The sequence below is a fragment of the Protopterus annectens genome, chromosome 6.part0, assembly GCF_019279795.1.
Source record: "Protopterus annectens isolate FY-2018-M chromosome 6.part0, PAN1.0, whole genome shotgun sequence".
Taxonomy (NCBI): Eukaryota; Metazoa; Chordata; order Ceratodontiformes; family Protopteridae; genus Protopterus; species Protopterus annectens.
The window spans coordinates 859,461,674-859,488,010 of NC_056737.1; the positions used below are offsets into that span (position 1 = coordinate 859,461,674).

General features: G+C 39.6%; 1 protein-coding gene across 3 annotated transcripts in view; it reads right to left on the reverse strand.

Moving 5' to 3' along the window:
- RCOR1 (REST corepressor 1) overlaps positions 1-26,337 on the reverse strand; it is a 559,543-nt gene that overhangs the window by 424,408 nt on the left and 108,798 nt on the right. For all 3 annotated transcript variants that reach the window (XM_044074531.1, XM_044074530.1, XM_044074532.1), the window contains exon 3: positions 3,527-3,607. In XM_044074531.1, coding sequence (XP_043930466.1) covers positions 3,527-3,607 — 81 coding nt within the window. The remainder of the gene's footprint in view (positions 1-3,526; positions 3,608-26,337) is intronic.

Here is a 26,337-nt window from a genome sequence, read left to right on the forward strand (position 1 = left end):
GTTACAATGCCCTCCCCCACAACCCCTCCAAGCACTGGAAGTTTAATTTCATGGAGTGTTTGCAGTGACAAAAAAAGCTGCCATGTTCTGAGTATGTGACAGATTTTTAATTCTAACATAATGACAACTCAGTAAATATACATTCCTTAAATGGGCTGTGTTCTCTAACATGAAGACAAGGCATACACCAGCCGCAATGGAAAACAAGTACAATGTAACAAACTCCAGACTTCTGACAGTGAAATTCCTGTAAAACCTTGCAACTGGCACCTCTGTGTAAAAGAGGATGTCAGTCTCTGTTAGCGGTCCTTAATACAACTTTTAGGGAACTGTAAAAGAGCGCTCACAAAATAAAGCACCAAAAGAAAAGAGCATAAAGCAGTCTGCAGCCTGGAATATTCTAATGGCCATGTAGCCCTACTACTGTGACACAGCAATAGAGCTTTATATCTCAGTTCCATGTGTATTTATTTGTAGACATAACAAATCTGGATTTTCAGTTATAAAATGTTCTTGGGCTGTGCTTTCAAATGTAATAGAAAAGCTGCATCTTCAATTTCTGAGTGCAAAAGTCACAGCTTCAGGCAATGCTTTTTTTAATTCTATATGAACATTTTGAATGCTAGAAAACATCACTTCCAATCATAAATTAACAGTAGTTTATGATTTTATGCATTGCGGTGGTGCAGCGGTAATGTTCTTGCCTCAGAGCAAGAGGTTCTCCCATTCGCTTCTCGGCTGGACCGCCTTCTATGTGGAGTCTGCATGTCCTCCCCGCGGTCGAGTGGCATTCGAAAGACATGCATAGAATGGGTGTGCCTTCGCTGAAGGTTGGCTGTCAAGCTGGCACCTTGGCACCTGTAAAAAATATACTGCCAATCATTAGCGGACCGGAGTTCCACTGTGGTGACCCCTAACGGGGAAAACCCGAAAGAAGACGAACCCATCAGAAAAAGTAAAATGTATGAAGTCAGTTGTGAACTGAATCTACACATATTTGTAGTAGGGATGTTGTAAAATTATAATAAAAATGTAACAACCTGAAAGCCAAAAAAATAACATGAACTGTTTTTTTTTTTTTTCTTCATTGTGCTTTTACAATACCATAAGCAAAAGCTTCATTTTTTTCATGTGCATGCTATACACGGACTGTCTCTTCACTGTCAAATACGCACAAACTATCTATAGTGGAAAAAAAAACTGGTAATTTTTTTCTTATGTGGATTTTCTCCCTCACCAACACATGCACTCACATTATCCATGACAAGCCAGGTGAATGACCAACTGCAGTCAAGTGACAACTGTGATTTCTTTCTTCACTTACTTCCATTTGATAACCAGGTAAATGGGCTGGTCAGGATGACCATTTTCAATAACAATCTGGTCACAATGTAGCATACAATTCTGGGTAAGTCCTTCATGCAGGTTTTAAACTTTAAAAGTAAACTACTTTACTATCACAATTGATGAACTAATGAAATAATTATTCCTGAAGTGCTCTGCAGCTGGGGAAACTTTTTTTTCCTTTTATCTCCACATATTTAATGATTTTGAAATAATAAAAAATTTTACAGGAATATCATGTTATCGGAGCATTTGCAGTTCTGTACTTGTCAGAGGGTCTCAGTGTAACAGATTACAATAAAATGGGATTAAACAAGACAAAGAAAAGGGTTCCTCTTGAAAGAGTGTACCTTTTATGAGCAAGACCCAGTATTTATGGGATAAAATGAAAACAAATATGATGGCCCCATTCTCACTATATTTTTTCTCACTGGAGACCCAAATCAAGTCTCAGGAAGACTTAATCCAGCAACAGATTAATTTGAAATAGTTAGGTTACACAAACTGATTCGGAAGAACTCTGCAATCTGACTAGAGGGAGAGGAAACTGGTTTAGCATATCTGGTTAAGAACCTCTTGAATACATCACATTTATTCATGGTAACTACTTTAACACATTTTTTTGACCTGCATACTTTTATATGGTGGTACTGGGATATATGTTGTACCACTTCCTGAACTGATCTTGATAAGGCCTGCTTTGTAAGTGACAGAACTAGAAATGCATATAATTCACATGACCACAGTTGCACAGATTTTACTTGCAAATATGCCATGAGTCTGAAATGAGTCTCTTTCTCTGTATTAAACACCCAAATTTGGCCTCCAAGAAAAGATTCACTGTAGCAATCTGCCGGTTGTTCTAATGTAAATTTTAACTTGCTTTCCTTTACTCCTTTGCCAAAGGGCTCCTGCCCTACTGACAGCCACAGAATGCCCATCTATGACAGCACAGCAGCATGACACTACATCCCCATGCATACACCTCCTGCTGTCCCAAAGAATCAACATGTCACTGAGCAGTCCTAGACACCCCCTCAGACAGGAGAGTCATTCTTCACCGGAAATGCAGCTTCAACATGTATCAACAGCTGTTCTGTACATGAAGAGGATGTTAGGAAAAGAAAAGGGAGACCTCTGAAGGTCAGCAATGCAACTTGGCCAGCCATGATTAGACAGACTACTTTCTCCTACTCTTCCATGTTTCTCCATTTCTACTAGAAAATACACAAAAACTAAGCACCTAGATGTTTTGTAAACCCCATACACTTACTGCATACCAACTATGACCCCACCTTCTCTTAATAGTCACAGTATGTGCACTGCTACCTGACCACTTCCAGAAAACAGTCAGTAAAGTCATTTCATCTTGTCCATTACCAGCTGGACCAAAAGTGGTCTGGAACATTCATTAATTTGTATCAGTGAAATAAATCCAACTTCTGCACTATCAGTCCAGCCTCTTCAATGCATTTTCATATCTCAGTCACAGAGAAGTTTACCTCTTAAATCTGCAAGTTATTAGGTGACAAAGGACCTTCAAAGAACACTCATTAGCAAATCAACAAAGCAAAATATTAGCCATTCCCCTTCATTCCAAAGACTTTTGGAGGTGAAGCATAGTCGAGATCAGTTCTTTCACCACTAGGGAAATCACAGTCCTTGCTTACGTCGAAAAGACGTTTCAGGTATAGTGAACATTTGGCTTCTTTTTTAATTCCTCAGTTAACCAAACCCAGCAGACACAAATGCCTCTTTCAGAGGAAACCCAGAAACACTGATGAGTTAACTGACTTGCACCATTTGCAAATGAGTAATAAACCCATGACTACAAGACTAGGCATTCAGTCTTAACCCTTTGTGCTAACCAGCATTAACAGTGGTTTTACAACTTCTGCATTCATAGTTAATTACCAGGCTATTGATCTGTGACAATACATACTTGGAGATCTTTAGCTGTGCAAGTCTATCTACAATATTGGAGCGTGGGATGGTGTCAAATATCTTTGCGAGTTCTACACGTGCAGTGCGCACTGTTTTGCCCTCGTCCACTGCTTCAGTAATGCACAAGACATAAACATACTAGAAACATCAATTTTTGTTCAGTTACAAACAAGAAAACAAGATAAAAAAAATTGTGAAATTTTGTCAGATATCATAAAAAATGCAATTTAAGACTTACTTTTGGCATCCGATAGGCTTTCATTAGGTGACCACACCAACATACCAAGATTCCCTCGGTCTTGACAAGTTTTTGCAACCTCTGTAGAGGAAGAAAAAAATGTTACTTAGCAGACCACACTTTAGAAAAGTATGACCAGAAAAGAAAGAAAGAAATCATACAGACAAACTAAAATGTCTTATTATGTTTTACTATTTTTGGCACTGGGTCTTCATTCATAAAGTCTAATAAATCTAGAGTCCTACAATGCTGGACTGCTCCTTATAAATGTTTGCATCTTCAAAATGTGTGTGAATTCAATACAAGAAGAAACTGCATGACAAGTGCACATCTACTTTCCTTACTGGGTGAGACAACAATGGAAACCGGGAGCACTGCAGACTAAATGGTCACAACACTAGTGTCTGCGAAAAATACATTTTTAAAAGCGAAAAATACATTTTTAAAAGCAACAACAGGAGGCAGCCATTCCCTGATTGGAGTACACTATGGCTGCAACATATACCGGTGCACGCAGTCATGTGAAGGCACAAGTGTACACAGCCATTAAATGCCTAACAAATTCTGCTACCATAAGGCTGCATTTGACCATGCACTCTGAAATTGATTCGATTAATTCTTTGGTTTCCAAAAATCAGCAAATGTAGTCACAAATGCTCACCAACTTGTTTTGTACGTTTTAAAAATGTGACATGCTGCACATGCATAGCATGACCACAGATTCGGAAATAAAAGTACAGCTGTGTACACTTACCATAAATGTAGATGTTCGAGTGTATTCACTGGTGCAGTCATTACATTTGGGTAATCTGCTGGCAGGTTGCCAACAGTCGGCCTGACTAACAAAGTCTTGGGTCCTGCGTCGGTTGCCGTCCCTTCTTCCATGACATCAGGTCGTCAGGGGTATAAAACATGCAGCCAATGCCATTACATCAGTTTTTCTTGCCCCAGATGTCAGGTGCCCCCCAAATGGGGAGCAAATAAAATTAAAAACACAAAAAATATACCTCCAACCAAAAGCAAATACACCAAAAAGGCATTTAAGCATAGTAAAAGAAGGTAGAGGTATAGTAAGAGAAAAACAGGGGGCTGGAGGGAGGGTAATCAGGACTGCAACAGTGAATACACTCGAACATCTACATTTAAGTGTATACAACTGTACTATGTTCTTCGTGTTTCACTGTTGCAGTCATTACATTTGGGTAGATTCCCAAAGCTATGGTCGGGAGGATGGATTTATACAGCATTAGGACCAGCTATAAGGTCCTGCAAGACAGCAGTGGCAAGGCCACCTCTGGATTTACAGAAAATTGGTAAATGATAATACTTGGTGAAAGTATGTACTGAACTCCAGGTAGCAGCTTCTAGAATATCCCTGGCAGGAACACCTCTTAGAAAGGCTGCAGAAGTAGATGCAGCCCTGGTGGAATGAGATCTGATCCCCTGGGGGCTAGGTTTTCCATGGTACTTATAGCAGAAATGAATGAAGTGGCTTATCCATTTAGAAATTATTTGTTTTGAAATAGCCTTCCCCTCTGCCCCAGCAGCAAATGCCACTAGCAATTGTTCAGATTTTCTTCTAAATTTAGTTCTGTCCAAGTAGAATCTAAGTTGTCTGTGCACATCCAAGGAATGCAGAATCCGTTCCCCTTTGTTCTATGGATTGTAATAGAAGGTTGACAAATGAATGGGCTGGTTAAGAGCCACACTGGAAACCACCTTGGGCATGAAGGATGGATTGGTCCTCAGAGATACCCTGTCCGCATGAAAGATAATGAAAGGCTCCACTGCCATAAGGGCCTGTAATTCAGATATCCTTCTAGCTGAAGTGATTGCTAATAGGAAGGCTGTTTTCCAAGAAAGAAATTTTAAGTCTGCAGTAGCAGCTGGCTCGAAAGGAGGTAAATTGAGCTTTTCCAAAACAAAGTTAAGGTCCCAGGCAGGGGTAGGAACTCTCCTGGGTGGTCTCAAGTTCTTTGCCCCACTGAGACACTGCTTGAGCAGGGGATGAGAAAAGAGGGGTGGTTCTGTGCTATAGTGAGCTGAAATAGCTGAAGCGTGGATTTTAATAGAGGAAAAAGACAGGCCCTTGTGAAGCATCTCAGTTAAGTATTGCAAAATCTGAGGTAAATTGGGCGCTGCTGTGCTCGTTCCTAAAGACTGGTTCCAGGCACAGAATCTTTTCCATTTGTCAGCATAAGATTTTCTAGTATTAGGCCTTCTCGCCTCCAAGATGACGTCCATCACAGGTTTGCTGTGGGATGCTAAGGGTGAATTTAAGTGATAAGCCAAGCTGCAAGGTTCAATGTTGGGAGCTGAGGGTGCAGAATTTGGTTCTCCTGCTGAGACAGCAAGGAAGGTGTCATGGAGATATTTGTGACACACTGCGCAGGAGTGGGTAACCAGTGTTGGCGTGACCAGTCTGGAGCAATCAAAATCATTTTTGGTTTGTCCTGTTTGACTTTTAGCAGAACTTTGGAGAGCAGAGGCAGAGGGGGAAAGGCGTAGAGTGACAAGCTTTTCCAGCTGAAGGACAGAGCATCCACTTTCCAGGCTTTTTTGTGAGGAGTCCTTGTGTAAAATTTGTCCAAATAGTGGTTCTGGGGGGAGGCAAATAGATCTATGTCTGGGCTCCCCCATTTGCTTATCAACATGTTGAAAATCCGTGGTTCCAGTTTCCAGTCGTGTGGGTCCATGTGATTTCTGCTTAGTCCGTCTGCCAGTGTATTCAGTTTTCCTGGCAGGAATTGAGCTTGTAGTTGGCACCTGGTAGCGCAAGGCCGTGTTCCACAATGCCATGGCTAGTCTGCAGAGGGGGTAGGAATGTGTACCCCCCCTGCTTGTTTATGTACCACATAACCGTGGTGTTGTCCGTCTTTACTATTAGTTGTCCTGGATGAATGTAGTCCTTGAAGGCTGTCAGAGCATTCTGTACAGCTAACATTTCTTTGTGATTGATATGTAGTTGCATTTGATTTGGGTTCCATTTGCCCTGAATGCACTTCCCTGCCAGGTGAGCCCCCCATGCATAGTCTGATGCGTCTGTAGTTAGGGTTTGGGCGGCAGGGCTAGTGTGAATGGCAGTCCCTTGTGTTGGTGGCAGGCCTCTGCCCACCATAGGAACTCCAGGCGTAGGCAAGGTATGATAGGAATCATTGTTTCCAGGCTGTGACGATGTTGACTCCATAGACTTTTTAAGCACCACTGAGGTTTCCTCATATGCAGTCTTGCATATGGAATTAGAAGAATGCAGGAGGCCATGAACCCCAAGGCTTGCAGTATTTGTCTTGCAGATAGCAGGGTTTTTGTGGCCACTTGTTTGAAGTAAGTTACCAAATTAATTTGCTTTTCTGGCATGAAGAAAGCCATCTGGGCAGTTGTATTCAAGCTTGCACCCAGGAATGTAATCTGTTGAGAGGGTACCAGTTGTGATTTCTTTTCATTTATGGTCTACCCTATACAAGTTAGAACCGTTTTTACAAATGCCAGATGATTTAGAAGTATGGCCTGGTTTTCTGCATGAATTAGACAATCGTCCGGGTATGGATATATTTGAATATTTCTTTGCCTGCAAAATGCAATTACTGGAGCCAGGCACTTTGTGAATACCCTGGGTGCAGTAGACAAACCGAAGGGCAGTGCAGAGAACTGATAATGCAATTAGTCTGCTTTGAAGCGTAGGTATCTTCTGCAAGATTCCCAGATTGGGATATGCAGGTAAACTTCTTTTAAATCTAGAGTTGCCAACCAGGCATCTTTGCCTAAAATAGGAAGTAACTGGTGAAGAGTCAGCATCTTGAGTTTTGGAATATCCAGAAAGGTGTTTAGAGTGGACAGGTCCAGAATTGGACACCATGATTTGTCTTTTCTGGGTACCAGGAAAAGCCTGGAATAGAAACCTTGTCCCTTTTCCTCTTTTGGTACCGGTTGAATAGCCCCCATGTTTAAGAGGGAAAATACTTGTTTCTGAGCCTCTGCCCACTGATTTGGGGGCAGGTCTGGCCACCCGTTTGGTGTTGGTAACGTGTGGAAATGAAATCTGTATCCCTGGGACACTACATTTAAAACCCATTTGTCCTGGGTTATGAGTTCCCAGTTTTTTGCATGAAGAGCAATCTTTCCCCCCAAAGAGATGGCTAAAAGTAAGTGCTTGGTAATTTTAAAGGAAAGTCATTGAGACTGTTTACCATAGGGAGGTATCTTATTTCCAGATTTGGAAGTGGAGGCCCCCCAGTGCTTAGTTCTGAGAGTCCCTTGGGACTGAAACCTAGTGCTTTTGGTGTGTCTGGGTTTGGCTTGAGTGGATCTGGAAGGAGCTGGAAAGGACCAATTCTTAGTAGGCCAGTGCCTACTAAATCTTGGAGGTTGCACTTGTAAGAAATATTTTACAGTTTGCATAGATTTAGCTTCATCTTACATCTTTTTTAGAACTTCTTCAGCTTTATTGCCAAACAGGCGGTCCTGATTTAAAGGAGCATCCAACAATTTTGCTTTAACATGATCAGGCAGAGATTGCTCCTTAAGCCAAGCATGCCTTCTAAGCACAGACCCAGGAACAGCAGCCCTGCAAGAGGCCTCTAAAGAATCAAAACCACATTGTAAAGTATGTTTTTCAACTTGTTCAGCAGAATGCAATAAATCCTGTAAATCTTTATTTTCCACATAGTCAGAAATCAACAACAATATCTGTTTAAGCAGTCCAATAATATGTTGTTGATATTTTAACATATGAAATTGGCAGTTTAAAGCCCTGATTGTCAAGGTTGCAGAAATATAAACCTTTTTACCCCATCTATCCAGCGCCCTGGAGTCTCTATCAAAAGGGGTAGGAGTTTTAGCAGTAGAAGCCTTAATGCCCTTGGGGCCCTGGGAAATGGTTTCTGGATCCACAACAGAATTTTTGAAAAGGAACTTGTGGGACTCAGGAACCCTGTAGTATCTGTCAGGTTTACTAGGAGCCGGAGGCAGGGAATCAGGGGCCATACTGGATTCCGAAAACACATAATCAACAATGTCTAGTACAGGAGGTATAGCCAAAGGCCTATGCTGAGGTAGAAGAAGGAAATCCCCAAGTCTCTTTTTAGATTCAGAAAAGTCCTGACGTTCCCTGTGGAAATGCTCCCTTAAGGTATGTAAAGTTTCCCCAAAAGAAAAGTCCTCAGGGGGTGAAGCAGAGGGAATGGAATCCTCTGCATCAGAATCTTCATAAGCAGGTATGGACAAATCCAGGTCTTTGGAAGAATTAGAAGAAACAGAGTCCTGATCAGAAGATTCATAGTCAAGCTCAGCCCTAGGCCTCTTGGGGGGGGGGTTGACTACCCCTGATTAGAGTAATAGGATCTTCAGCCACTTTGATCATTTGATTTTTAGGCATAGGGGCCTAAACATGTGGCCTGGGCATCGGTTTATTAGACACAGATCGAGATTAAGGCCTTAGTATAGAAGGTGGAGTCAGTTTAATATGCAAGTCTGTAGGCCTAAATATACCCTCAGAAGCCGGTGCCTGCACATCGGCTCCGGACCCATCCAAGGTATAGACATCTGCTGGTTCCACAGGTGAAGCATCTTGCTGCATACTGGACTCCAAATGGGTCTCCGTAGAGGCCCGCGAGTCAGAAGTAGCGGGTATCAGGGGCTGCGAAAGCACCTCACTGAGTACCGGCGAACTGGCAACTGGCTTAGGAGAAGCGCTGTCGGCAGTTTTGGACCTCAACGGCCTATCTCTATCTTTTTCTTTGCATTTTTTCAGAATTCCGGTAGTTGGATGGCTAACCGACATCATTTCTGGATAATTAAATCGAGAACCGAAATATTTAGAGGAAAAAATGTACCGATGACGGACAGTGCACTGATTAAATAAAACACAAAACCGACAGCAAGGTACGTCGTGGTCAGGGCCTAGGCAAGGAATACAGTACAAATGAAAATCTTTATGAGGTATTTGCTTTCCACAAGTAATGCAATTATTAACTTTTACTGACACTGGAAAGGAGCAGGAAAACGTTTCCCCAACGGGTACTTAGCTTTAAGTTGAAGACTTCGATTCTGAAACAAGAAAATGAAAATTTCAGGAGTCGGCCGACCGGCACTTGCAAACTGCTTCTGCTTCGGGCACCGCAAGGCAAGAAAGACTGATGTAATGGCATCGGCTGCATGTTTTACACCCCTGACGACCTGACGTCATGGAAGAAGGGACAGCAACCGATGCAGGACCCAAGATTTTGTTAATCAGGCCAACTGAGGGCAACCTGCCAGCAGATTACCCAAATGTAATGACTGCAACAGTGAAACACGAAGATCAATATTTTAAGTAGGAGGCTATTATAACTGGCAAAGCTTCATTAGGTCATGGGAACATACACGGAGAATGCTATGGCGAGTATTCTTAACTAAATGTGCAATTGTTTACTTCAGATTTTAATAACTAACTGGAAGAACGCAACACTGAAATTCTGAGTAGGACACCTAATGGTATTTTGCTCTCTGTCATCATGTTTTAAGGGATATAATAGCTAAGAAAAGTTACAGCACAGCACAATTAGCCTGTTTTCAAGAAAAACAATATCTGCAGAAGAGTAGTCAGTAAAAAATAAAACTGAATTAAGACTGTGGCTTACTTGTATTTATTTACTTTATAGTTGCTATAACCTGAAGAGTGGGCTGGTCATGCAAACCTCTTTTAGTTAATATCCAAGCCATAAAGCGAAGACAGCAGAAAATCACAGTAATCATACAAACACACACACACGAAGGAATCTGTAACAATATCTGCTGAAAGTAAGAACAGAGTTGAAAACAGATTTAGCAAAGATAAATATATATTTAACACTTTTAGTAATCTTTCACATTGTAAATTATTACAGTAAACTAATGTTACTCAAGAAATTATTATATAACAGAGAATTATGAGCAGGTCGCCGATCGTAAACAGCTTATTATCTATTTGAGACATGGATGCCAAGAAATTCACCATGTCGAGAACACATAATACGCTGTTTTTGATAGGAGACCCAATCATACTTTTAGTGCATGGAGCTTTATCTGCTCCATGAGCTACTAGTTGCAGAAAAAAAACACTAAGCGCTTTGCCAGCTTTTATAGGTTCATAGGACAATACTAGGCTATTGGCCCGCAGGCCCTTATAAGCCTAGCCAAGAAATTCACCCATGTTCCCACAAAGTCAGCACCTGTTTTCCCTGTCCAGCAGGGACACAGGTGGGATCCCAGGGGTACATTTTCTGTTTCCCATCCACTCGTCCAGGTTCCTCTTAAAGAGGGCTAGTGAGGTACTCTGCTTGACATAGAGAGGAAGTCTATTCCACAGATGGGGGAGTTGTTGGGACACAAATCTATCCCGCCAATAAGTTTTATTAATGTCACAGACCAGGTTGAGACCTTGCGTGCAGGTTGCGTGAGTGGAGTTTGACTTACGGACACGCAGCAACTCCATCACGGTTGAGTCTGAGATGGCCTTGTATGCCAGACACAGGTCACCTGTGAGCAGTCTATAGGAGAGTGAGTAGAGGGAGAGGGCTTTTAACCTAGCTGTACAGAATAGGTGTTTGAAGCTCTGGATTTTCCTGGTTAGGAACCTTTGTGGTCTCTCCAGTTGCTGCATGTGCTTGGCAAGGTACATGCCGAAGGGGGCAGTGTACTCGATAATGGGTCTGATAAGGGAGGAGTACAGGGATGTTATGATCTCCTTATTCCTGGATGAAATACCCTTACGTATGTGGTGGGCCATGTAGAAAGCCTTCCGTACAACGGAAGCAATATGGTGGTCAAAAGTCAGGTAGCTATCAACCTGGGTGCCCAAGTCCCTCATGACTGACTGCGTGCTTAGTACGTTGTTATTAATGTGATAATTATTGAGGACACCATTTTCCCCAAAGGGGATAATGATGCATTTCTTGGAATTCAGTTTGAGGCCATGCTTCTGGAACCAGTCATTAGTTTGGTTTAAGGCCCTCTTGGAGGATGTTCACATTACTAGGGGAATTTATAACGGTGCCCAGCTTGTAGTCATCTGCAAACGTGGTCAGCCAGAGACCAATGGTTTTGGCTTGCATCTCAGAAAAGTATATCCCAAACAGGAGAGGCCCCAAAATCAATCCTTGGGGCACGCCATAAAGCACAGAGCAAGTGCTGTCAGAAAGAAAAAGTGCAAGACATTCAGTTAAGTTACAAAAAGTCAGGGACTCATTAACAACACAATCAGCAAGCAGAAACCAATCTGTTTTTTATTCAGCCTCTGTCATTTGCTGGCTAGTACTAGCAGGCATAACTGCCTAGCATGATACCTGATCATAACAAGTAAATTAGCAGGTGTTTAATGTTTAAGATCAGGTCTCGCTCTACAGAAGCTCTTAACTGATTTGTCGGTTTTTGGACATCAGAGGGTAATCATTGCACTCCACACACTAGAAGTAGTTTAAGATCAATATAACAATGTCTGTAAGCACAGCTTGGTAAAAGCTATGTTTGAGAAGATGCATACAAAGGCTGAAATTATACACTATATGGTATAGACACATATAGTTGTCACAGGGAACTCTGGGAACAGCTCTGCTATAGCCATTACTAATAAGAAATCTATGCAGACTGTTATGCTCTCATCCAACTATGACATAGAAGAAATATGTTACTATTGAGTTACAAAACAAATGTTTTTGTACATATACTCTGTTACTGAATACCTATGTACTATTCTCAGCTCACGCTGACTTTATTATGCCAATTTCAAAACCTATATTTAAGCATCCTAAATATTAGATAATACAAGATCCAGGTTTATGTTTAACCCAAATGCTTTGGCCTTGCAACAATTAAAGGAACTTTTTTCCTTAACAGATCCTTTTAGGTTTTTTCCTGATAGCCAGCAACTTAAGCACTTTTCTTCCTCTGTGCACCACATTTGGTCTAAAAGTGTTTTTCAGCTGTCCACAAAAATCTTGTCAACAGGATGGAATTTTTTGAGTGAACCAAGACATTTTTCTGATCATTTTTGGTTATGTTTAACTACCAAAACCAATAAACTGGTCAGAAATATTAAAAAAGAAGAATTTAACCGGATATTTAAATCCTCTCTTTTAGAGCATTCGGATCATAGCCGGCTTTAGACATAGGCCAACTAGGTGGACGCCTAGGGCGCTGCTATAGAAGGGGTCTTTTCCAGTATTTATTTGGTGTAGGTAGACCAGGATGGGGGGGGCGCCCTGGAGCCCTTTTGCCTAGGGCACCAGTTGACCTAAGACCGCTCCTGATTCAGATGTAGGAAACCTTACAAGAAAAGACTGTGACATTCTGATCAACAGAAAGTGTGAGGACATTTATGCTTTCACTATTGCATAGTTTAAACAAGTTGTGAAAGGCCACCTACATCAGTAAGGGTACTAAACACTATAAAAATACAGTAAAAATATTTTTATTAGCGATGAATAAAACATTCAGGACTTAAAGAAGGAAGACATAAGACTACAAAATGAGTTAAACATCTTGATCAACCGACAACTAAGACAGTTTGAAATGAGAACTGAATTCAGCATATTCAGAAGAGGTACACATTCCAGCTACATTTTCTTGCTAGAGTCTTAACTTTAGAAAAAATATATTTTCTTGATATGAACAGTATTAGGCAGGATGATATTTTATATACAGAAAATGAAAACAGAACTGAACATTTTTCACAATATATTCCTGGGTATATATCACAGGCTGACACTGACAATATCTGACATGATTTGAAATTTTCTTCAACATCATTACAACACAAAATTAATTTACATGTGTAATACAGGAAATAAGAAATGCTATTAAAGGTCTGAAAATAATAAGGTAGCGGGTTCAGTTGTGGCCTGTAGTTCTTTAAAAGAATTGTTAATCAATTGAGGGCTCTTTTTAGATTATTATTTTTGTTCTAACCAATTGCATTTCTAATAAATACCATAATAAAGAGCTATTTTGATCCATAGGCTGAATACAGATGTTCCACATCCACTATGCCTTACCAATGCAAATTTACTAGGAACAGATAAATTAATTATCAAATAATTAAGAGTAGCTATTGTTGGTATAGCAGAGTAGTAATAAACTTTTTTTAATCTCAGTAAATGCATGGTATTACAAAGCTTGAAATTTCCAGAATATTGTTTAACAGTGTTAAGAACTTAATCATATAATAATGCAGTCAGTTTAAAGATAAATTATATTAAACTAGGAGCTAGAAACAATTTGCCATTCATCTTACTGGATATAGATCTATTTGTAATGTATTAAATGCACTAACTATGCAAGCATGGGGGTTTATGTCAAATGCCTTGACCAGGTCAAGGTGTGCTGTGTGAATAACATGACCACTGTAAACAGCCTCTGTTACTGTTTCATAGAAGTTAACCTGATTAGACAGGCTCTACCCCTTGACAAAGCCAAACTGCCATGGGTCTAGCCTGATGAGATCTTAATACTATAGTTTATTGTCAGTTACATGTTCCATGGCTTTGCAAATATGAATTGTCAGGCTGATGTGCCTACAACTTCTGCGGCCAGTGGTGGTGTTACCCTTGCGGCATGGCACACTGATGTGTGCCAAACCTCAGGAACAAAGTCAGTGGCTAAACTCAGTTTAAAGAGTGTTTCTGCCAGGGCTAGTTTAGTACTATTTATGAAATAGCCAGGTACACTGTCAAGTAACCACTGAGGAAGTATTTTTAGTCTTGGAGAGCATTTTCAGTACATTTCCTTTAGTGATGACAGGAGGGGTCTGAGACATTCCTGGATAAGGGGGCTTTTGGACAGCCAATTCTGGGGTAAAATCTGCAATGAACGTGCTTCTACTATATGAACCAGAGTAGATGGTGCCATTATGAACAACTTCAAAGCACTGCTAGGTGTTATTTCTTAGTTTTTCTAGTTTAGTAAAAGGACTTGTAATTGTCCTTAGCTTCAGGTGCTAACCTAAGTTCATGAGCTGCTTTAGTAGACCTTACAGTATTTTTTAAGTGTATTTAAAGAAATGCAATTTGAAATTAATAAGCTTAGGTCATCAGAGAACAGTGAATTTATTTATTTTGAAAAACAGACTGCTGCAAAACCAATAGCCAGCCTGAGTGTTTCTAATTTAAAAAAAATATTACTGGATTGCTAGAGTTTCAAAACTACATGAAATTATTCCTTGAATCTGTGGAGTACAGAGATAAAGACTCAACTCTGGTCATCGGGTCATAGTCAAAGTCAGTAGCTCAGGTGCTGGAAGAACCACGGCAGTGAAGATAGGACTGAATGACCACTGCTTGTTCATCCCACCCTGAGGTAGGGAGGTGGCTCTGGCCTACATCTTGAGTGACACCTATAGGGAGCACTGGGTATTGCACCTACAGGGCATGTGCCTATTAAGTACACTCTACCCCCCTGTAAGCTCACTGGCTGGGGAAGGCAGCATGCAAAGGAACACTTCCTGAAGTGGGCAGCACTTCAAGGAACTCAAAGGAGCTGGTGCAGGGAGGGGGAGCTCCAGGGGAAGAACAGACCATTCAATCAGACGTGAAAGCTGACCCACTTCCTAGCTCTGACTCTTACAACAGTGAAAACGAATGAGCCAATTAAGGACCCCAGAGAGGAACAAATCTGTCAAATAACTCTTGTGAACTGGGTAAAAGATGAGCCATCAGACATGTCTGGCTGAGCAGTCAAACTACTTATAAACGTTACAAGTAAAAATAACAAAAGGAAACAGACGAAATCTTAAATAATTTAAATTTTTGGCTAAATTCACTCCTCAAGAAATTCAAGTTCCAGCAAGTTTTCCTAGTCTTACAAAAGACATAATTAGTGTACATGATTTTCTTTTAATGGACAACTTGCTGTTTTACATTTGGACAAGGACCCACTGATGTTTTACACAATTATGTACCAGGAATAACCTATGGCCTCAGTTAATAAAAATATAATCAGTTTTAAAACTAACATTTACAGTTGAAAGACTACTTACCTCTCTTAAATGCAAGAGGTCTTTATCAATTTTATACATTTCTCAAACTGAATTAATGCGGCAAAATGTGTGGCAAAAATATTCAACATAATTACAAATAAATGATTCTACATGCAATACATGATTATTTATAATGCTTGTATGACTTGTCTCAAAACATGTACTTACTTTCGAGAATTAAATTCTAAATGTTTCTTCTGTAGGAATGAAGACTCTATGATAATGGATACTTTTTGTTTTAACTGTAAAAGCATAAAGCCCAGCCAGAATCTTATATTTAATAGGTTAAAGAAGTTGGACATAACTTTTAACACAGTTATGAGACAACAAACAGTACTGGGAATTTATGATGCAACCATAGATAAATACTGGTAGACCCAAAACTGAAGGATTTGCTGCACATCAGCAAATCAAATCACATCAGAAACAGTCGGTCTAGGGGTCTACACCTCTTCCCGCAACATCAATAGAACAGTTTGGGGGACAGGTAAGGAAATGCTTATCTAACAGAGGATATCGCTGCTATGGAACAGACTTCCCAACCACATAAAACAAAGCTCATCCCTGTCCATATTCAAGTCCAACTTGGATCTATTGAGGAAATAGAAAATTTACCCCAGGACTGAATCCTAAACTACTAATGGACAGAGGCAGCTCTTAAATGCTTTACCCTATGCCCCTCAAATTATTTATGGTACAATCCTAGTTATTCTCACTATGGGTAATATATAAATCGACCATGGGATGGCTACGGCCAGTGTAACCCTAAATGGGTTAGGTTAATTCAAGCACCAAAAGGGAAACTGGCTAGACTTAAAATGTGCACTACAGCATAGAGGGCAGTGATACACTACTATTTTACACTAAAAACTGTGAATGCCCAATAAAAGGCAGAATCAGTTTATTGAACAAGTGAATATTAAGTGCTTTTGTCTACACCATAAAACTAGGACTTCTTCAGAACATACTCCCACCTAACAATACACCATTTAAATAAATTTAGTTGTTAACCTTATTACAAATTTAAAGTCAGTGTTAAAACATTATACAGCTACTAATCCACATAGTAAGAACTTCAATATTAAATATTATCATTAGAAATTAAATAAATATAAAACTATTAACAATTTAGCTGTTCTTAGCTTTAAAACAGGTTTTATGGAAATTAAATCATTTAATCCAGGTTTATGTGCTGCATGAAGTTTAAGTTGCCATAATAGTTCAACATAGTCGAGATATATTCAATATCAATATATTGAGACACTATTCCCAAGCATCTCCCCTTGAATTCTGTGGGACTACATCACTTATGTCAAATACAAAATTGTTAAAATTTTGGCAATGCAAAAAATGTTTGTAAAGTGCAGTTTTTTCATTAGGTCTACCTATATTGTAATCATGCTAATATATTCTCTCTCTTAATTGGCGTTCAGATTTGCCAACATAAAATGTTGGATATATTTGGCATTTAGCCAAATAAGGCATACTTCTAGACCCACAATTACCATATTTTGGTTTATCATGTTAGGCAGCATAGGACGGTGGTTTGTAGGATGACGTTGGTGATCAAGAAGAGGATGAGTGTGAGGGCAGCACCAAGGATCAAATGGTGGAAATTGAAAAAGGGTAATTGGGAGGTGACGTTCATGGATGAGTTAAGACAGGCACTGTGTGGCAGTGAAGAGTTGCCAAATAGCTGGGTAACTACAGCAGAGCTAGTAAGGGAGACGGCTAGAAAGGTGCTTGGTATGACATCTGGACAGAGGAAGGATGACAAGGAGACATGGTGGTGGAATGAGGAAGTACAGGAGAGTATACAGAGAAAGAGGTTGGCAAAGAAGAAGTAGGATTGTCAGAGAGATGAAGAAAGTAGACAGGAGTATAAGGAGATGAGGTGCATGGCAAAGAATGAGGTGGCGAAGGCTAAGTATAAGCCATATGAAGAGTTGTATGAAAGGTTGGACACGAAGGAGGGAGAAAAGGACCTGTACCGATTGGCTAGACAGAGGGACCGTGCTAGGAAAGATGTGCAGCAGGTAAAGGTGATAAAGGACAATGAGGGAAACATACTCACAAGTGAGGAGAGTGTGTTGAGGAGATGGAAAGAGTACTTTGAGGAGTTGATGAATGAAGAGAATGAGAGGGAGAGAAGGTTGGATGATGTAGGGATAGTGAATCATGAAGTACAATGGATTAAGCAAGGAGGAAGTAAGGATAGCTATGAAGAAGATGAAGAATGGAAAGGCTGTTGGCCCAGATGACATACCTGTGGAAGCATGGAGGTGTTTAGGTGAAATGGCAGTGGAGTTTTTAACCAGATTGTTTAATGAAATCTTGGAAAGTGAGAGGATGTCTGAGGAATGGAGAAAAAGTGTTTTGGTACCGATTTTTAAGAATAAGGGTGATGTTCAGAGCTGTAGTAACTACAAAGGGATTAAATTGATCAGTCACAGCATGAAGTTATGGGAAAGAGTAGTGGAAGCTAGGTTAAGAAGGGATGTGATGATTAGTGATCAGCAGTATGGTTTCATGCCAAGAAAGGGCACTACAGATGCGATGTTTGCTCTGAGAGTGTTGATGGAGAAGTACAGAGAAGGTCAGAAGGAGTTGCATTGTGTTTTTGTAGACTTAGAGAAAGCATATGACAGGGTGCCTAGAGAAGAATTGTGGTATTGTATAAGGAAGTCAGGAGTGTCAGAGAAGTATGTAAGAGTGGTACAGGATATGTACAAGGGTAGTGTGACAGCGGTGAGGTCTGCTGTGACGGATGTGTTTAAGGTAGAGGTGGGGTTACATCAAGGATCAGCTCTGAGCCCTTTCTTATTTGCAATGGTGATGGACAGGTTGACAGACGAGATCAGACAGGAGTCCCCGTGGACTATGATGTTTGCAGATAACACTGTGATCTGTAGTGAGAGTAGGGAACAGGTGGAGGAGACCCTGGAGAGATGGAGATATGCTCTAGAGAGAAGAGGAATGAAGGTCAGCAGGACTAAGACAGAATATATGTGTGCGAATAAGAGGGAGGATAGAGGAATGGTGAGGATGCAAGGAGTAGAGGTGGCAAAAGTGGATGAGTTTAAATACTTGGGGTCAATAGTTCAGAGTAATGGTGAGTGTGGAAGAGAGGTGAAGAAGAGAGTACAGGCAGGCTGGAGTGGGTGGAGAAGAGCGTCAAGACTGATTTGTGACAGACGAGTATCTGTAAGAGTGAAAGGGAAGGTCTACAAGAGGGTAGTGAGACCAGCTATGTTATATGGGTTGGAGACAGTGGCACTGACAAAAAGGCAGGAGTTTGAGCTGGATGTGGCAGAGTTAAAGATGTTAAGATTTGCACTGGGTGTGACGAGGGTGGACAGGATTAGGAATAAGTATATTAGAGGGTCAGCCCAGGTTGGAGGGTTTGGAGACAAAGCAAGAGAGGCAAGATTACATTGGTTTGGACATGTACTGAGGAGGGATGATGAGTATATTGGGAAAAAGATGCTAAGGATGAAGCTACCAGGTAACAGGAAAAGAGGAAGGCCAAAGATAAGGTTTATGGATGTGGTGAGAGAGGACATGCAGGTGGATGGTGTGACAGAGCAAGATGCAGAGGACAGAAAGAAATGGAAACAGGTGATCCGCTGTGGCGACCCCTAATGGGAACAGCCGAAAGATGATGATGATGTGTCTTTTATTGGGTGTTCTCAGTTTTGGTTCATCATAAAATAGTAGCGGCTAACTGTCCTCTATGCTGTACTGCCCATTTAGTCATGGCTAGAAATATATTTCATGTGCTTGGGCCTGTTTTTGGTTAATTTCTTGTATTAGACTTAAAATGGCCCTCAAGGAAGCTAGACTAGTACTTGCCTATAAAACTGTTTGAAAGCACAATTCTGTAGATAATGATTTATGCATTTCTAAAATGCTACTTTACTGTAAACCTGGTTACATTTTTGTGAGATAACTAATACACAGTTTTAATAAGATATTTTATCATGGCATTCGGGCTACATGGAAGTTCAAAAACACTTTGGAGAATGGCAAAAAAAAAAAAAATCTTGGCCAATTGTTAAGTGTTTATTAGCACCTAGTACTGGCTTTATTTCTGTCTGTACTGAAGTATTTGTATTAAGTCAATTAGGTCAGATGGTAAGGTTTTAATGTTAAATTTGATATGTTACATTTTGTACAATGGAAAAATGTGTAAAACATTAATAGTGATTTTTTTACTACTGTGCATTTTCTTCTACTACCTGAACCTGTACTGCTGAAAAATGAACTCAATAAATTAATGAATGAGTGCACTCCAAGCAAAATGTTTTACATGAACATTTCATAATCCTTTAGAGGGAATGAAGGGACAAAAAATGCCAGAAAAAGTGACTGGCTACATCCCCCCTGAAAACTGTCAGTAAGGGGCTGATTTGTGTGTGTGTATGTGTGTGTGTGTGTGTGTGTGTGTGTGTGTGTGTGTGTGTGTGGCTTACCAGTGTACAAATGGGCCACTTAAGCAAGCATGGATTTGGTGTCCCAGCTCCTATGAACACATTCTATGTTTTAAACAATCAAGTCATTAGCGCATCTCATATACTTAAATTAAAATCTATTCAAGATAAAAGCGTTTATAGCAGCTCCTACATTCATAAAGGATAAACCAAAGTTAAGTGCCACAAAAGGGAAATGGGCATTTTCACATCTTCTCACAACTACTGTTCGGTTCTCTCTGCCACTGTTTAACTCGGAGTTCATGTGATCAAGAACTCTTTTTAACACAATTTTTAACTGATACATTCCTTTTGGTCTACTATTATTCTATAATAACTACTATTCAGTTTTAATTAAAATTACTTCAATATGGCCATAGTTGCTATAAATGCAGTTAAAATTTAGTAGACTGACATCTAGTTTGAGAAAAAAATTGTGGTGAGACAGAGCTGAAAAGGTGGAAACTATAGAAAAAGATGTAAATCCAACTTCAGAATGGCCCTACTCAGCAGCTGAAGATCAGACTGAGAATGCAAAGCTTATAAATATGATTACTGCCATGCAAAGTAACTTCTACAGAATGAATACCCTGCTTCATAATCACAAAATCATAATCTTACATGGGAATGGATTTTAATTCTGAAACTCATATCAGAGAGAGTTCTCAAACAGCAAGACCAAATGTGCATGCATATATATATATATACATATATATATATATATATATATATATATATATATATATATATATATATATATATACACACACACACACACACACACACACACACACACACACACACACACATATATGTGTGTGTATATATATATATATATATATATCCACATACATATACATACACATATATGTGTGTGTGTATATATATATATATATATATATATATATATATATATATATATATATATATTATATATATATCAAAATAAAAATATATGGATTCATTTCATAATCTCGAATTTCAGTTTTTCGAGACCATGAAATCGAATCCACACAACACCGAAACACCAAAACACCAAAACTGTGAGGCCCAAAACCGCAAAATTCAAAACACCTAAAACACAGCACACACCGGACCACACATACACCACAACACCCACATCACAACATAAACAAACAAAACAACACACATCCACAAACCTACAACACAAATAACACCCCCCTACTTATACATACTAACTCAGAGATCGCACAAACAGTAAACAAAAGCAAACACACACATTCTACAGTCCCTCACACACACACACAAACACACATATCACACATATAAGCACACTCACATACACTCAAACTCCCACCCAAAATCCTTACAAAACACTCACTTACCTGACTTAACACATAAATCCACACACAGCACCACACACCATCCACATACAATCCACGACATTACGTAGCGCAAAGCTATAACCGTGAATTTGAGATATTCAAATTTGCGATTATGCACTTTCACTATTTTCAAACTTCGACTTTATAGTCTCGAGATACTGAAATTCAATATATATATTTACTCCGAGATTGCGCTACAGTGAAGAGAACGGTTATAGACATTGCTATACAGTGTGGAATGGGAACATTAATGTTCTCTTCACTGTAGAGTGATCTCGGAGTTAGTACATTTAAGTTGCAGGGAGTGTGGGGAGTGAAGGGCGGATTGCCCCCCTGCAAAAACATGGTTTTACAAGTTTTCTTCTTTTTTTTTTTAGTTCATTTCTTAATATCGAGATGTCACAACCTCGAGATTGTGGCCTTGATTTTATGAATCTCGAAGCTGTGACATTTCAAAATTAAGAAGTGGACCCATATTTATTTTATTTATTTTATTTTACATTTGTTGACCGGGCTAGTCTAGCTGGACATATATCCGTTTACAGTAGAGGCCCGGGGAGAAAAGCTCCAGTATAGATAAAATTACAGTGATTTATAACAATTTAAGAATTTTCTAATAGATTTATACAAGGTACAAGAGAGGATATCTATAACATTTAAAAAAAATATTAAGTCAAGTTATACAACAAAAAATAAGAACTACATACTAAAGTTAATAAGAAATATAGGCATCCCTTAGGATTCAACTCTCAACTCCAGAAAGCATCGGGTAGGGCCAGTAAGGGGACAGGAAGGAAAAATAATAAGGCGTATTGAGACATACTTTCAATTGGGATTGGTACAGGGACATAGCCATTGAGAAGTAAGATGTGCTTTGATTTGTCTTTTGAACAGAGAGGTGGACTGTAGAGTAGCTATTTCTTGAGGGATTAGATTCCAGTGTTTCCCTATGGAATTTGAAAATAGTGCATCCCCAGCTTTATTATGTGATTTAGTTATGGATACTAGAAACTTATTGGCGGAACGAAGTGTGTTTAGGTTCTTATATGGAGAAATAAGTCTAGCCAGGCTTGGAGTATTTTCAGGGAAATGAAGGATTTTATGAATGATAAGTAGTTGTTGGTAGAGTAGGTGGTTATTTAGTTCTAGCCAATTTAGTTGTTTCAGGTTATAACAGTGGTGAGTTCTAAGGGGAGTTGCATTAATGAATCTAGCTATACTGTTATAACAGGTTGAGAGTTTATTGATGTTATTTTTAGATAGTGTGGTATATATAGCGAGCGTAAAAGGGTGGAGAGCAGTTGGGTCTGTGCAATGGTTTTTCTAGCTGCTGGGGTAAGGAAGGGTTTAATTCTGTAGAGTGTCCCAATTTTTTTATTAACAGCTTTAATAGTACTATTAATTTGGTCATCAAAGTTAAGATGGTTGTCAATGGTTACACCTAATAGTCGAGTGGTATTGTCAGGGTTAATGCAGGTAGAATTATCTGAGGTGATAGTAAAGAGAGGTGTAGGAGATTTGTTAGTAGGAGTAAAGAGAATAAGCTTTGTTTTTTTGGGATTAAGGAGGAGGCAGTGCTGCATAAACCATTTTTCAACGTTATGAAAGGTTGTCTGGGTGATGGACTGGAGAGAGGAAATATTTATGGCAGAGCAGATCAATGTCGAGTCATCTGCATATTGGATGCAGGTTGCTTGTGGTACGTTCAAATATAGGTCATTAATAAATACTGAGAAAAAAGGGGTCCAAGGATAGATCCTTGTGGAACACCAACAACATTTACTGGGAGTAAAGATGAAAGGTTGTTTTCCCAAAGAACTGCTTGTTGCCTGTTTTCAAGATAGCTTCTAAACCACTGTAAAGTATGTGAGCTTAAGGAGAGGTGGTTAAGTTTTTCAAGGAGTATGTTATGGTTAACCATATCAAAAGCTTTTGATAGATCTATAAATAGAGCAGATGAGAGAAGGTTACTGTTTCGATTTCTATTTATGGAGGCAGCAAAGGACAGAAGGACAGTTGTAGTACTGTGATGGGGCCTGAAACCATGTTGACAGTCAGCTAGAAGGTTGTTTTGAAGAAGGTAGTTAAGAAATTGTTTGTGTATACACCTTTCCATTATCTTAGCTAATGGGGATAGTAAGGCAATAGGACGATAATTGGATAATTCAGAAGAAGGGCCCCCTTTATGAAGGGGAATTATGTGAGATATCTTCCAAACTGAAGGGATTTTCCTTTCAGAGATGGTCCTATTTATCAGAATAGATATTGGGTGATAGATAGCTTTTGCAGCAATTTGTAAGTATTCAGAAGGGAGTTGGTCAGCCGATGGGGTGCACGGTTTTAGTTTTAAGAGAAGCTTATATATGATAGAAGAAGAGACAGGTTGGATTTGAAAGACATTAGTAGAGGCTGGAGAGGTATCATGTGAGGATGCAGTAGGTGTTGGTAGTGAGTTTGCTAGTGTTAGAATGGCTTCTGTAAAGTAGTTATTAAAGGCATCTGGGATCTGAGTAGAGGTATTAGGGTTAAATCCTGAGGGGGTAGGAGTAGTAAAATGTCCTGGTTTAAGAAGGTTATTGATACCTGACCAAAATTTTTGAGGGGTATTTTGTGTAGTTTTTTGAAGGTGAAAATAAAATTCCTTTTTGTCTCTAAGAGTGTCTTTCTTGGTAGTATTTCTTAACTGTTTGTAGAGGAGATGATCAGATGGAGATTTGGTAGCTTTCCATTTAGCCCAGGTTTTATTTCTAAGGATCATTTTTTCTTTTGTTTGCTTAGTTAGCCAAGGGGCAGTTTTGGCTCTTATCCTAGTAGAGTGGAATGGAGCATGGTAGTCAAGGATTTGCAGAAACTTTGTGTTAAAATAGGTAACTGCTTCATTAAGTTCAAGGTGTGATAAAGGTGACCAGTCACATGCCTGTAATTCAGTAAGGAAGTTATCAGGGTTGAAAAATCTTTTTGAGCGGCATCTTCTAAGTTTATGCATATTAGGAATATTCAGTTTTTGTCTGATCACATATGTAAGTGTGTGATCACTAATACTATCAGGAAGTGTACCTGGAGTATAGTTAATGGGGGCGTTATTAATTAGAATCCAGTCCAGAATTGTTTCTTTCTTATTTGGTTTATGGATTCTAGTTGTAGTTGTTATTAATTGAGAGTAACCATGGAGATTAATATGGTTAGTAGGTTGCTGGGCTGCACAGGTTTTCCAATCAATGTTGAAATCACCAAGTATTATGGTTTCTTGGGGTAGTTGGTTGGACAGAGAACTGAGTAGGTTTTCTAGCGTTTGGGTATTATTACCAGGGGGAAGGTACATACATATTAGATAGATTGCTTTATTGTTGTTTATCTGTAGCTTGATTGATAAAATTTCTGATTTTGGGCTTGTTAATGGAAGTTCCTTAAACTGGGTAATTTGTAGGTTGGATTTATAAATAATGGCTATACCGCCACCTTTCTTCTTTATTCGTCATTTCTAAGTATGTTATAGCCAGGAGGGTGATTTCCTGGTCTAGAGTAGAGGGTTTTAGCCATGTTTCTGTTACACATAATATATCGAATGAATGCAAGTAAAGGAGGGCATGAAGATGGTGGATTTTGTTGTTCATACTTCTGATGTTGATATGAGCTATTAGAAGGGAATTGTTAGCTCTAGAACCTGATGCAAGAAGAGGAGAAGAGTTTAAGTTTTGGTTATGATTGCTTAGGGTAGAAGGACCGGGATTAGGATGAATGTCACCATGTAAGAGGAGTTGATGATGGGGAGATGATAGTACTTTAAGAAGTTTGAGGCAAATATTAAGAAATCTTTTGTTAAAGTTGAGGGTTATGTGAGAAACCCTATGATATTTTGGCAGTAGATAGTTGGAAGAACAGGTAATGTTACTATGTTTAAGGGAGCTAAAGCTAGATGAAGGTAAAGTTTGCTTTAGGTGAAGGTTTTGTTCATAGAAAGTGTTAATTTGCAGAGAGGTGATGTAGTATGATAAAGAAAGAGAGGCTAAAGTAATAGTGGAGAGTAGAGCATAGATGAGAAAGGCTTTTAAAGTTGGAGACATAGTAGTGAGGAGATGAAGGCCTAGAGTAAGTTGTTAAGAAAAAATAGTTAAGTAGAAGTAGCTCAGCAATACTGTATGAAGAAGGGATACAAGGAGAATAGGTATATGGAAATTGAGATAGGGGATAGTCAGTGTTAGTCAGGTAGTAAGTACTTATTAGATAGATAGTAGATAGGATGTAATATAAGGTAGGGTATCAAAGAGTTATGTGGGAGGATGATTGTGGAGATAAGGTTAAATAGTGGTTAAAGTAGTTCTAAAGGAAAAGTGTTATAGTTAGAAGTCAAAATGATGGGAGGATATGATGTAGTGGAGGGGAAGGGGAAGAGAAATAAAGGTTATGGGGAGGTCTAGTATGGAGGAAGGAGATTGGCTTGGAGGATAGGGGGAGTGTTTAGAGAGGTATAAGTTGAGGACCCCTGGGGGTGGGTGGGAATTGGGGGTAGGGAGGGGAGCGAAGCGGGGCAGACACACAGTGTGAGAGCAGGGGAGAGGAGTGGAGAACAATCAGAAAGAAGCTATCCTAGGGGAGTGGGGCTGGATACTAGGAGGTAGTTAGGTTAACTAGAGGCAGGGGGACAAGGAATAGATGAAGCTCAGGAGAAACAGTTCTCTGAAAAGTTACAAGGGAGGCAAGAGAGTAGTGAAGATGTTAACGGAGAACACAGGGACAGAGAGAACTAACAGTAGGAGGTAGATAAAGGCCAGAAGAACTACAAGGAAAATAAACAGTCAGGAGAGACACTGTAAACATGAGGTGTGGGAAATATGAAGAGAAACTGGGATATTGTCAAGAGAGAGACAGTACTTTAGGTAGGAGAAGGGGAAAGGAAGTGAGTACTGGAGTCACAAATTGGTTTGGGGGTAGTGCAGTATATATAATAATCCAGCAGAAGAGAGGAGATAGAGTGAGGGATCAAGCAGTCTAGCAAACAGGGGGGGGGGC